This window comes from Oreochromis aureus, linkage group 19, assembly GCF_013358895.1.
Source record: "Oreochromis aureus strain Israel breed Guangdong linkage group 19, ZZ_aureus, whole genome shotgun sequence".
Taxonomy (NCBI): Eukaryota; Metazoa; Chordata; class Actinopteri; order Cichliformes; family Cichlidae; genus Oreochromis; species Oreochromis aureus.
In genome coordinates, this window is record NC_052960.1 from 24,135,989 (window position 1) to 24,148,624 (window position 12,636).

The 12,636-nt window shown below is 41.4% G+C and overlaps 1 protein-coding gene and 1 long non-coding RNA gene across 2 annotated transcripts; one reads left to right on the forward strand and one right to left on the reverse strand.

Moving 5' to 3' along the window:
- Window positions 1–4,137: 4,137 nt before the first annotated feature.
- On the reverse strand, window positions 4,138–6,830 carry LOC116329041 (phospholipase A and acyltransferase 3-like). Its single transcript, XM_031750956.2, has 4 exons — window positions 6,681–6,830; window positions 6,249–6,357; window positions 5,857–6,134; window positions 4,138–5,218 (listed from the first exon to the last, which is right to left on the reverse strand). Exons 1-4 carry the CDS (start codon window positions 6,693–6,695, stop codon window positions 5,096–5,098), a joined length of 525 nt encoding a protein of 174 aa, XP_031606816.2. The 5' UTR covers window positions 6,696–6,830; the 3' UTR covers window positions 4,138–5,095.
- On the forward strand, window positions 6,052–10,205 carry LOC120434660. The gene is made up of 3 exons (XR_005609255.1): window positions 6,052–6,180; window positions 9,245–9,403; window positions 9,862–10,205. It is a non-coding gene; the product is annotated as an uncharacterized LOC120434660 (long non-coding RNA).
- Window positions 10,206–12,636: the final 2,431 nt, after the last annotated feature.

Genomic DNA, 12,636 nt, shown 5'->3' on the forward strand with positions numbered 1-12,636 from the left:
TCCGTGGCTGCCTGTCACGCTGCTTTTATCACCAACTGCTCTTTACTGGCTGTATTTATTCATGTTGGTTCAGTGCTGCCTCCAAGCCTAGTGTACAATAGAAACTCACAATAAGTCCCTTTTCAGTCCATTAGGCTCCAGGATAAAGCATCTCTGAACTCATTTATCTTACTATTAACCAGGGAAGACCTATTAATCATGTAAAGAAAAAACCCATTACTGAACCATTGTTGGCTTTAAGTTTACTGCATCCCAGATCATCACAGGTAAACATTCAAACTGTGCAGTCGGGCAGTTGTATGGTGGAAACGGCAACAAAGTGATTTCCGTTGCTGGCAGTTCTTAGAAAAGTACCCCAGATTTATGTCCACTGGGAGTCATCCAGAGCTCTGCATCCACCTCTAACCACATGTTGCTATCAGATGTGACTATTCCATGATGTAATTCTCTCTGTTTGCTTATTTAAATGCAGTTTATCCCCCCAGTGCTTGGAGTTTGTACATTATTATGCCCACAAAAACATTTTCATATTTATGGCCAGGGTAAACTTGAAACAAGCCAGTTCATACAAACTGTCTCTTCACATTTCTGAGTGTTTATAGCTGCAGTTTATAACACCAAATTCAAAGGAACCTAACAGCCTCCTGCTATAGGAGGGGGCACGATGTGTCGTACATATGGTGGGAACCGTTGAAACTTCTGAGTGGAAGCATGTTCACCCCCTGTTTAATATCTCAGCTGTGTGCACGTAATCATTTGCTATATGAGGTAAGGTTTAGTCAGGTCACAAGTTACTGTGGTTACTGAGATCAGATGATTTGAGGAGGGAGTTAAGATGTTGAACTTTGATCTTTACTAAATGTTTGTTGTCTGTAGGAGTAGGTATCAATGTGCAACGCTCATACATTATTAAAGGTACAGTGTGTAAAATCTCACCACTAGATGTCAGTAGATTGCAGTGATTCTGACGTGATTTGTTCAGGATATCCTGCACTTTTCTTTTTTCTTTCTGAAGTGGATGTAACATTGCTGGACTCGGACAATTACCAAATAACATCTCGTACTATGTGAGTATATAATGAAACTGTTTATCAGAGGGGAAAGTGTGATTTTTAGGACACTGGAGCTAACATTAGCTGGCATGAAGTTAGTTCATAAGCACATGTTAAACTGCAGAAATGTCTTAAAGACATAAAGACCTGGATGACCTTTAATTTTCTGCTTCTAAATTCAGATAAAACTGAGGTTATTTTACTCGGCCCTGAAAATCTTAGAAATATGGTATCTAAGCAGATTCTTACTCTGGATGGCATTACCTTGGCCTCCAGTAATGCTGTGAGGAACCTTGGAGTCATTTTTGACCAGGACATGTCCTTCAATGCACATATTAAACAAATATGTAAGACTGCTTTCTTCCATTTGTGCAACATCTCTAAAATTAGAAATATCCTGTCTCAGAGTGACGCTGAAAAACTAGTTCACGCATTTATTACTTCCAGGCTGGACTACTGTAATTCTTTATTATCAGGATGTCCTAAAAACTCGCTGAAAAGTCTTCAGCTAATCCAAAATGCTGCAGCAAGAGTCCTGACAGGGACTAGAAAGAGAGAGCATATTTCTCCTGTTTTGGCTTCCCTTCATTGGCTTCCTGTTAAATCCAGAATTGAATTCAAAATCCTGCTCCTCACATACAAGGTCTTAAATAATCAGGCCCCAGCTTATCTTAATGACCTTGTAGTACCATATCACCCTATTAGAGCACTTCGCTCTCACACTGCAGGCCTACACCGCAAGACCCTACAGCGGATAGTGGAAACAGCAGAGAAGATCATCGGGGTCTCTCTCCCCTCTCTATTAAGGACATCTACACCACACGCTGCATTCGCAAAGCCACCAGCATTGTGGCTGATTGGACACACCCCTCTCACACACTCTTCACACTCCTGCCATCTGGAAAAAGGTACCGAAGCATTCGGGCACACACATCCAGACTGTGCAACAGCTTCTTTCCACAAGCCATCCGTCTCCTCAACAAAAAGGGACTGGACTGATAAACACACACACACACACACACACACACACACACACACACACACACACACACACACACACACACACACACACACACACACACACTCTATCACTCAGCTCAACTCAACTACCTCAAAGCATTGAGAACGGACTTACACATCAACCTGTAAATGCTCTTTTTGCACAGTATTTTTATGTTTACTGTTCCTGCACTACCTACATACCAAGTATGTTTACTGTTTCCTTTGCACTTACCTACCTAGTTAGATAGTTAGTTTTAGTTAGATAGTTTTTGTTAATATATGTTGTAATTTATGTTAGGTCAGTCTGTCCTGTCTCTAGTTAGCTAATTTAGTGTTTTCTGTTAATTTATGTTGTAAATTTATGTTGCATGTAGCACCTTGGCCCTGGAGGAACGTTGTTTCGCTTCACTGTGTACAAACTGTATATGGTTGAAGTGACAATAAAGCCAACTTGACTTGACTTGACTACTTGCTGTTCCTAGAGTATTTAAATGTAGAATGGGAGGGAGAGCCTTCAGTTTTCAGGTCCCTCTTCTGTGGAACCAGCTTCCAGTTTGGATTCGGGAGACAGACACTATCTCTACTTTCAAGATTAGGCTTAAAACTTTATAGCATATAGTTAGGGCTGGACCAGGTGACCCTGAATCCTCCCTTAGTTATGCTGCAATAGGTGTAGGCTGCTGGGGATTCCCATGATGCATTGAGTGTTTATTCTTCAGTCACCTTTCTCACTCACTATGTGTTAATAGACCTCTCTGCACTGAATCATATCTGTTATTAACCTCTGTCTCTCTTCCACAGCATGTCTTTATCCTGTTTTCCTTCTCCCAACAGGTCGCAGCAGATGGCCCCGCCCCTCCCTGAGCCTGGTTCTGCTGGAGGTTTCTTCCTGTTAAAAGGGAGTTTTTCCTTCCCACTGTTGCCAAAGTGCTTGCTCACAGGGGGTCATATGATTGTTGGGTTTTTCTCTGTATGTATTATTGTAGGGTCTAACTTACAATTTAAAGCACCTTGAGGCGACTGTTGCTGTGATTTGGCGCTGTATAAATAAAATTGAATTGAACTGAACTGAACATGTTCTTGTTGTTTAGCCAGTTTTGTTGTGATGGTGTATGGAGATGGGATGGTTGCATGTCTAATCTGTTGAGAATAAGTATTTCCGAGAATATCAGGAATAGATGAAAATGTCGTTTTCTCTTTCCTTCACCTTTTCACTTCTTTGGTGAAAATCTTCTTCTTCTTCTTCTACATATTTTGAGTCTGAAGCTGTAGACATTAATTCAAATTTGCCTCCACAGCACGTGAACATCTATGAGCTCTGTATTCAAGATGGCGGGACAACATGGCAACTTCCAACAATCTGTTCCTGTGTATTTTTCATGAATTCATTCAAAGTTTATGAGAATGAGAATATTTTCTATTAACTTTTAAACGTCAATTACATTTCACTGACAACAGCCCAAACCAGTGTGGCTGAAATGACAAGGCAAAGAGCTCTGCAGAGTATAAAGAAAAGTGAACAAATGTACTATAAAGTGCATTTCTTAGCTAAATTAACTGTGAAAAAAATATTCATTATCTTCATTACCAAATATCGATTTATCGGCCCTGGGTCAGACGGATGGATCAATGAATGGATACCATCTAACCAGTGATCATGTTTGAGGCCGTGACTCACCATCTCTCTGTAATCATGCATATTATTGGCATGTCTTTTCTATCATTCACCGAGTGACAATGCTGCACATTTGTTATGCATGGTGACTCTGAGCCTAACGATCAGCCACCATTAACCATTCAATCAGACTCCCAAAGCGTGGAGGGTGTGAGGCTTTATTATTTCTGGATTCTGTCCCATGACCAGAGTGTTTGCAGACTGCAGTGGATTTCATGGAGCTCACAGACGGTGACCTCAAACAATGTGGGGTTCTGTAGTGATTCTGGGGGACTAAGCAAGCCCAGCTGCACCCACCTGCTTTACTGGCATGGCCCAGGGCTCTGACCTCCTTCTACATTGCAAAAAAAATATCCAAAACATTAGACTGTATATTTGTCTGTACAGTGATATGGTCAAAAAGCCTCATTTCAAATTTCCAAATCTTTATTTAGTATTTAGGCAGTACATCGATCTCAATGTTTACCTTGAGGAAAAGTCAAAATTCAAGCTTTTTAAAACCATCTGCAATGTGCTAAAATACCCACAATTCCACAAATATATTCAATCCTAGAATTCCTCACGCTGATCGTAAAAAAACCCATAACCAGCAGTGATCACATGGTCTGGTGTGACTCATCATTTGGTCCACCTGCCTCATCTGTAAAAGGGTCAAAATATGAACAGTGAAAGCTTGTGTTGCAGCACACTGTTTGCACAGCCACTGGGGGGATAAACACCCTTTAAGCTCATAACTAAGCCTTCAGAAAAGGATTGCTCAGTGGTTTCCTGCTTCTGTTTGCCTTTTCAACATTATGCTCTCTCATGATTGCTACTGTAAAAAAAAAAGAAGAAAAAAGTATCTCGTACATTAGATATCTAACGTCATAACTATTTGTGTCTACATTTAATCATCCATGCTTTTTTTCTTTTTTGGCAAAATCTAGATACATACATCAATCACTACGAACATTAAAAAAATCTTTTTTTAAGGTTCTTACAAGGCCAAAACACCTCTGACCTCTTGAAGTATAGACTCCAGAAGAGCTGGGTGCACATGTCAAAGTGAGGGCCCAAAGTTTCAGCAGCAACACTGATCACTTTAATGGTGCTAACTTTATTATTCACTTCACCTAGCAGCGGTTTTAATATTGTGGCTGTAAACTGAAAACTTCCATCACAGCTTTTACTGCATTATCATTTACTTCTTGTCAACAGAACACAGTAAAAACACGATAAGTCGAGGCATATCTTCACTTACTTTTTTTTTTTACAACTCAACTCTCGTCAACCTATTTGAAGTTGTCTTATTGTTTCTGCTGACCTTGTTACACCAACAAACTAGCTCCTTCCTTTTCACTGATATCAATGATATCAATCACTGCAATCACTTATAATTTCTTCTTCTTTTGTTTTCGTCTTTGTTGAAGGAGGAAAACAGCGCCGCACCCAAAATTGCAGCGGCTACACCTGCCACAGCGACACCTCCAATCACAGCTGCTGTTTGAACCTATGAAAAAAAAAAAACACAATAAAGAGAAAAGCAGTTGTGCTGGTTGTTGGAGGGAAAGCAGTTTTTGCATTGTTGTAGATGTTGTATTTCAGTGCTGACTTCCACACGGCTGCAATAATAGACAGTAAAAACAAAATAGAAAATAATGGCTGTGTTTACATTCATTAAAAATTGAGCAGCTGCCATGTTGCATTTTCTGATTGAACAGCATGAAAAAGAATTTTTTTTTAATGCATTTCAGAAAGCTATTTATGGCAGCGAAGGTGACAAATCGGGTTGATTAAGCAAGCTTTTTTTGGAACTTGCAAATCAGCTTGCTAATCTGCCGTTTGATACATAATCAAAATTTATTCAGCACCACATCTGCTTCTTATCATTCATAATAGATTGTGTTACATCTGTGTATCTTTACAATGAATGAGGTGCTTAGACGATAAACACATCCAGTGCAGGTGCAGACAAACACCAGGCTGTGAATCACTTTGATAAAATCATTTCTCACTGAAAGAGCAATAAAGTGTTACTGTTGTTCTTCACTGTTGGTTTAGGCCATGTTCAGCTTAACACAAGAGAATTCACAACCCGTTTGATCTCACAGACTTTTCTTTTAGGTAGATCTATAAAAAATCCCTCACCTGGCGGGACTCTGGCTTTCCATAACGTAGCTCTGTGACAAAGTGTTCACAATTCTGAGTAGTGATACAGTAAGGCAGCTCTCGACCGACCATCCTGCAGGCATCCCTCACAATGACGTGAGGCTCACGAGGACTGTACTCATCATCCAGAAGATTATTGACCTCAAATTTGCTGGAGCCGACAACTTCCCAGATCTTCTGACGCCTCACCTGCGCCTTACCGCTGTCTAGTAACGTCAGCAGCTCACCGAAGGATCCCAACTCACCACCTGGATGTGCTTTTTTGGAAGAAGAAAAAGGAGGTCAGAGAGACACTAAAGCAAGGTCCGTGAATTATGTAGGGCACGTTGATGTGTGTTGGGTTTTGTGCAAGTTCAGAATGTAACACTCACTCGGAGGCAGTAAATGAACAACTTCATTTCCTCCAATGTAGACAGCCCAGTGTGTATATGCCCCCCGAGAGATTTCGATAAGGTCCCCTGGCTTTGGCTCTTTGTCAAACTGAAAATAACGAGAAAAGGCAGCACTCAGTGTAAATAGACAAGTGAGCTAGTAAAAGCTGACTAGAGGAAGAACAAAAATCAAAACGAGGTGAAAATACGAGTCGCCTAGTAACTTTCAGATATTGTAATAATGTATAATATATCAAAGTTGTTTGAATCTCTTTGCTGTGACAAAGAAAAAGGTTAGCATAAATTCTGAATGTTAATATTTCAAAAAATAATTAAAATTTGACCAAGTAAAAGCACACAACACACCAATGTGGTTGCAAAGGCACAAAAATGCAATGAAGTAATAGTAAAAGCAAGGAGAGGATCACTCACCAGTGTTGGTGCCATGGCTTCACCTCTTCAGTCAGCTGGTGGGAACGACTGGTAGTGAATTTATTCTGACTGGTACTGAAACTTATCTTACATTTCAGATGGAGAAGTACTAATATGCAAAGACAAAGATTAGATAAGCGCATTGGTAAATACCACATGGAGGCTACATGGCCTAAATTTGCAAATCATTAACTAGAAAAGCCAATGAGACTGTTGTTGTTGAGCAGCTGCCAAGCAGCGCGCAGTGCGAGAAAGGCTAAGTTTCATTTCTTGTGAACTGTTCAATGGATTGAACCTTCTACAATAAACCAAAGGGCATTTGTAATGTAGGGTGAAAATCTACAGCAACAAGATAAAACGCCTCAACATCAGACACATACAAGACAAATAACTATTGTAAAGACTTTTACGGTCTGTCTTAGTTCTCAAATTATTTTTACTCATAATTCAAGATAATTCAAGATAAAAATCAATATCCTGTACATGTCAATCTGTGGTTTCATTTAAAAGACCCATAGCTTGTTGACCTCAAGCTGACGCTGACTCAAAGGAACTAATGAAATGTTATTGTGGAGTAAACTGACTGAATACAGTTGTACATGTAACGATTTTAGGTATCTATTTGTGAGTTTTGGTCTTTCATTCCTTACAATTTAATTTATTAACATTGGTGCTAAGTTAGTTGGTTCCATAGTGTGGCAGTTAATGCATTTGCTTGGAAATTTGAAGGTCCCTGATAAAATTCTAGCCCAGTGCACAAAAACCCTTTGGGTTTGCGTCAGGAAGGGCATCTGGTATAAAATTCTACCAAAGCAAACAGGTGGAGCAACCTGCTGTGCCATTTGTGACAAGGGAATTGCTGAAAGTAGCATTTATTACCTTTAGTGATGAGCTGTTAAACAGCAGATATATATTAGCATTTATTTGGAGCCAGATGAGCGTACTAAGAGTCCAACATTATTATCTGTAGAAACTCTTGAGCACTGTGTTCACTAATGTGTCACTAAAACTGACAGTCTGCTGTTTCAGATTAATATTATCTGAGTAAAGATATTCTGACACAGGGCTAATGTGTTAGCTCTGATAAGGATAAGTGGAAAGAATGAAGGGGTGGATTGATGGCCAAACTAGAAGTACTGAAAACTGCAATTCCCCAAATGGCCACTCGAGGCTGACTCCAAGTGTAATTAACCCCCATGTTAAAATGCCTAACTTCAGCCATCTTTAAGTCCAGGTATAGTTTTAGCCTCTAATTTCTCCCTACATAAAACTGATCTCAGCTTGCACACTAGTTATCCTATCCTGATACATCGCTGGACCATTGGTTCAGCTATGTGAAAATGCTACATCCAGATGAACAGAATCAGCCTATTGAAAATAACCTGTCATGCTATGTTCTTGTAGGAAACCATATCAAGTGAAACTGAAAGCGTCCAAGTAAAATTTTTATATTTCATTTGTGTGTTACTTTGCCTTAGGGCTCCAAAATGGCAGAGTAGAGAAACTGCAGCTGAGTCATTTCTCCTCTCTCTGGTTTTGCCGTTATTAAAAATCTCTTTTTATTGCTTTCTTTTTCTGCATTTTGATGTAAGACCCTTACTGAACAAAATTTAAAACTGCACATGTACAGCAACAGCAGGTGTTTGGTAACATCAGCCAGAAGAACCTGGAAAAAAGAAGCTTTGTTTCATTATTATTGTCCGGAAAGCATCCAAGTCAAGAGACCTGGAAGTAAGATTTTTCCCCAGTTCCTCATTAAGTACTTAAAACAGGAAACCCTCAATCAGACCAGCACAGGGAGCTCCCTGGCCTTTTAGCTTTACAGGATGTTTGGAGGAATTCCCCACAGTATGATCAATGCAGCACGTTTTTTTCATTAAATACAGCTGTAATACACTATGTCCTGCACTGTTGCCAAGATGATTTTTTTCATATTTTTTTTTTTACTGTTCTACTGTCTTCTGGCTGTCTTCACCTCACTGACAGCAGACAGAAGCCAGAGGAGAGATTTGACACCAGACACTGAACTCCCTCCTTGTCTGTTAGTTCTGGCTTTTAACGCCACACTTATATACCTTCCATTTATTCTTCTGACCACCATAGCTACTCTATACTTTTGACCTCTGAGCTTTCTCACTGAAAAAAATCATGTGTTAGATATTGGGTTTAATCAGAGCCCGAGGCAGAGAGGAGGGCTCTCATCTCAACATCTGCCCCCTAATATTCTTCCTAATCCCTCTCTTGTGATGGTCTCATCTTGTGTGACTGATGAGCAGCAGTAAAACCCTTAGTAATCTTCAACCGTTGGACTTTTCCCACCTATCCTCCTGTACAGTCAAACCCTTTTCTCCCAGTGCACACCACTTATCGAAGGTTCAGGCAGGCCCTTGTCAGATGTTGGTCTTTGATATGCTAATGCTGCTCTCTTTTTCATGGCTTTTTTAAGTATTGACTGTTAGACTTGCAAGCGCAGCACGATCTTTGGCCTGTTACAGTGAAAGAGGGAGGAGATTTTGTTGGGAGCGGATTGCTAAGTCTGTGATTTGCGATCCTTTCCCTCACAGAGTCTTAAAAGGAGAAACCACCTCAATCAGCTGCAGAACAATGAACGTTCAGGAATTGGTGGCGATTCCAGGGAGCGGCAATCCCACGGCTGACAGGCAAACGTTCACGGTGCACTCGGAGAAAAACTTATCCCCTTTTGTAAAAGGCTTAAGTTTAAGGTAACTAAAGTGCGTTCTAAAGTGAGCAGACCTTTTTTGTGCAAATAAAAAAACACCAAAAACACATGAATGACTTCAGGTCACATACAGGACAAGAGAAAAATGCACATAGAGATTTATTTACTTATTAATCAATAAGATATGCTGCTGCTTTTAAATCAGACATACTAAATTGGATTACATGGCAGAGAATAAATATAAATATGAGGGTCTTTTTTGAAATTTTGTTCCAGAATTCTGAAAAAACTAATTTGTCACATGGCAAATTCAAAACATGTTCTGCAAATAATCGTGACTATCTACTTTGAAAGGCTAAAGGGCTAAAAAAAGGTTCCATAACATTTAAAATCCTTTAGGAGAGAAAGAGAGAATTTCAAAATGCCTGTATTTTGGTGTCTCAAATATCATATTACATTCTGGATTGCAAACTCAGCCTGAACTACTTTCTTTCTTAACAGAACAAGCTCAGCTGAAGTTGCCTCCTGTGCCCATATTCAACCACAAGTGGATCGTAAATCACGCCGACTGTTTGGCAGAAGCCATGGATCATTGTACAATGGTTAATTAAAGCCAAATCAATTTCAGTGCCAGTGGTCTTTTTTACACTGTTCCTACAGAATGCAGTCCCACGGTGGAGTCAGGAGGAGGAGGATGACGAGGACCATAGCGTTTGCTCAGGGCTAGAAAAGAGGCTGCCACTCATATTTGTACAGAAGACAAAGCCTCGTGGGCTCTCTGGCACTATATGAAAGATGTGTTTTCACAGCGCGTACAGCAAATACAACTGTTATTTTTTTTTTCTTCTCTACTCATTTCCAAAAGCGATGGTCACATTTCAGGAAAATTAGTTCTGTGCCAGTTGCCATGGGGACTGGTCAGCACAGTTGACAGAGGCTAGTTGGGGGCGGCTGGAGGCAGAGTTCACATCTTAGTTTCTTATTGCTATAGTGGCAGCATACTGTGTGTAATTACCCTGCAAGAGAGTTTAGATACTGCAAAGAGAACAATGATGAAAGTGGAAATTTAAAAATATGCATTTCAAATAATGACATTACTTAAATAAGTGTTTACGAACTTAAGGTCAGTTCGGCTTTAATCACCTCATTTGTAAAGTTAGATGCGACTTTCTCCTTTAAGCAAAGGGCTGAGACTGATTCATCCTGCCTCCATCTACCATGAACAGAATAAATATTTCTTGAAGCTGACTTCAGTGAATTTAAATGTACAGCAAGTATTTTTTTAAGTTAGAAAGTATAGTAAAAAGAGATTACTGTACTCATATATACACATATATATATACATATATATATATATACACACACATATACACATATATATATATATATATATATATATATATATATATATATATATGTACATATATATATATATAGCGGAATAGCTAACCGAAGGTCGGACGGTCCTGATCCCCAAGGACCCCAAGTAGGGACCGGTCCCATCCAACTACCGACCAATTACCTGCCTCAGTACTACATGGAAGCTCCTGTCAGGCATCATATCAGCTAAGATGAACAGGCACATGGGTCAATACATGAGTGGGGCACAGAAAGGGATTGGCAAGAATACCAGAGGCGCAAAACACCAGCTACTGGTAGACAGAACACTCAGCCGAGACTGCAAGACCAGACTGACCAACCTGTGCACTGCCTGGATTGATTACAAGAAGGCCTATGACTCAATGCCCCACAGCTGGATACTGGAATGCCTAGAATTGTACAAGATCAACAGGACCCTAAGAGCCTTCATCAGGAACTCAGTGGGGATGTGGCGTACAACACTGGAGGCCAACTCCAAGCCCATAGCACAAGTCACCATCAAGTGCGGGATCCACCAAGGAGATGCTCTGTCCCCACTGCTGTTCTGCATAGGCCTGAACCCCCTCAGTGAGATCATTAACAAGACTGGCTACGGATACCGACTACGGAACAGAGCGGTTGTCAGCCACCTCCTGTACATGGATGACATCAAGCTGTATGCCAAGAGTGAATGAGACATCGATTCACTGATACACACTACCAGGATATACAGCAATGACATTGGAATGTCGTTCGGACTGGAGAAGTGTAGTCGGATGGTAACAAAGAGAGGGAAGATAGTCAGAACTGAGGGGATTGAACTACCAGAAGGCAACATTGCAGACATAGAGGACAGTTACAAGTACCTGGGGATCCCGCAGGCGAATGGGAACCATGAAGAGGGCGCTAGAAAGGCTGCAACCACCAAATACCTGCAGAGAGTCAGGCAAGTCCTGAGGAGTCAGCTGAACGGTAAGAACAAGATCCGGGCCATCAACACCTACGCCCTGCCCGTGATCCGGTACCCTGCTGGGGTAATAGGCTGGCCAAAGGAGGAGCTAGAAGCCACTGACATCAAGACAAAGAAAGCTCTTACCATGCATGGAGGGTTTCACCCCAAGTCCAGCACCCTGAGGCTGTACGCTAAGCGGAAGGAAGGGGCCGGGACTGGTGAGTGTCAGCACCACAGTCCAGGATGAGACAACGAACATCCAAGAATACATTGGGAAGATGGCCCCAACTGACCGAGTGCTCAGTGAATACCTCAGGCAGCAGAAACCCAAGAAAGAGGAGGGAGACAAGGAACCATCATGGAAGGACAGGCCCCTGCACGGTATGTACCACCGGCAGATAGAGGAGGTGGCTGATATCCAGAAATCCTACCAGTGGCTGGACAAAGCTGGACTGAAAGACAGCACAGAGGCACTAATCATGGCAGCACAAGAACAAGCTCTGAGTACAAGATCCATAGAGGCTGGGGTCTATCACACCAGGCAAGACCCCAGGTGCAGGCTGTGTAAAGATGCCCCAGAGACAATCCAGCACATAACAGCAGGGTGCAAGATGCTAGCAGGCAAGGCATACATGGAACGCCATAACCAAGTGGCCGGCATAGTGTACAGGAACATCTGTGCCGAGTATAACCTGGAAGTCCCAAGGTCAAAATGGGAGATGCCCCCAAGTGTGGTGGAGAATGACCGAGCTAAGATCCTGTGGGACTTCCAGATGCAGACGGACAAAATGGTGGTGGCTAACCAACCGGACATAGTGGTGGTAGACAAACAGAAGAAGACGGCCGTAGTGATCGATGTAGCGGTTCCGAATGACAGCAATATCAGGAAGAAGGAACACGAGAAGCGGGAGAAATACCAAGGGCTCAGAGAAGAGCTCGAGAGGATGTGGAGGGTGAAGGTAACG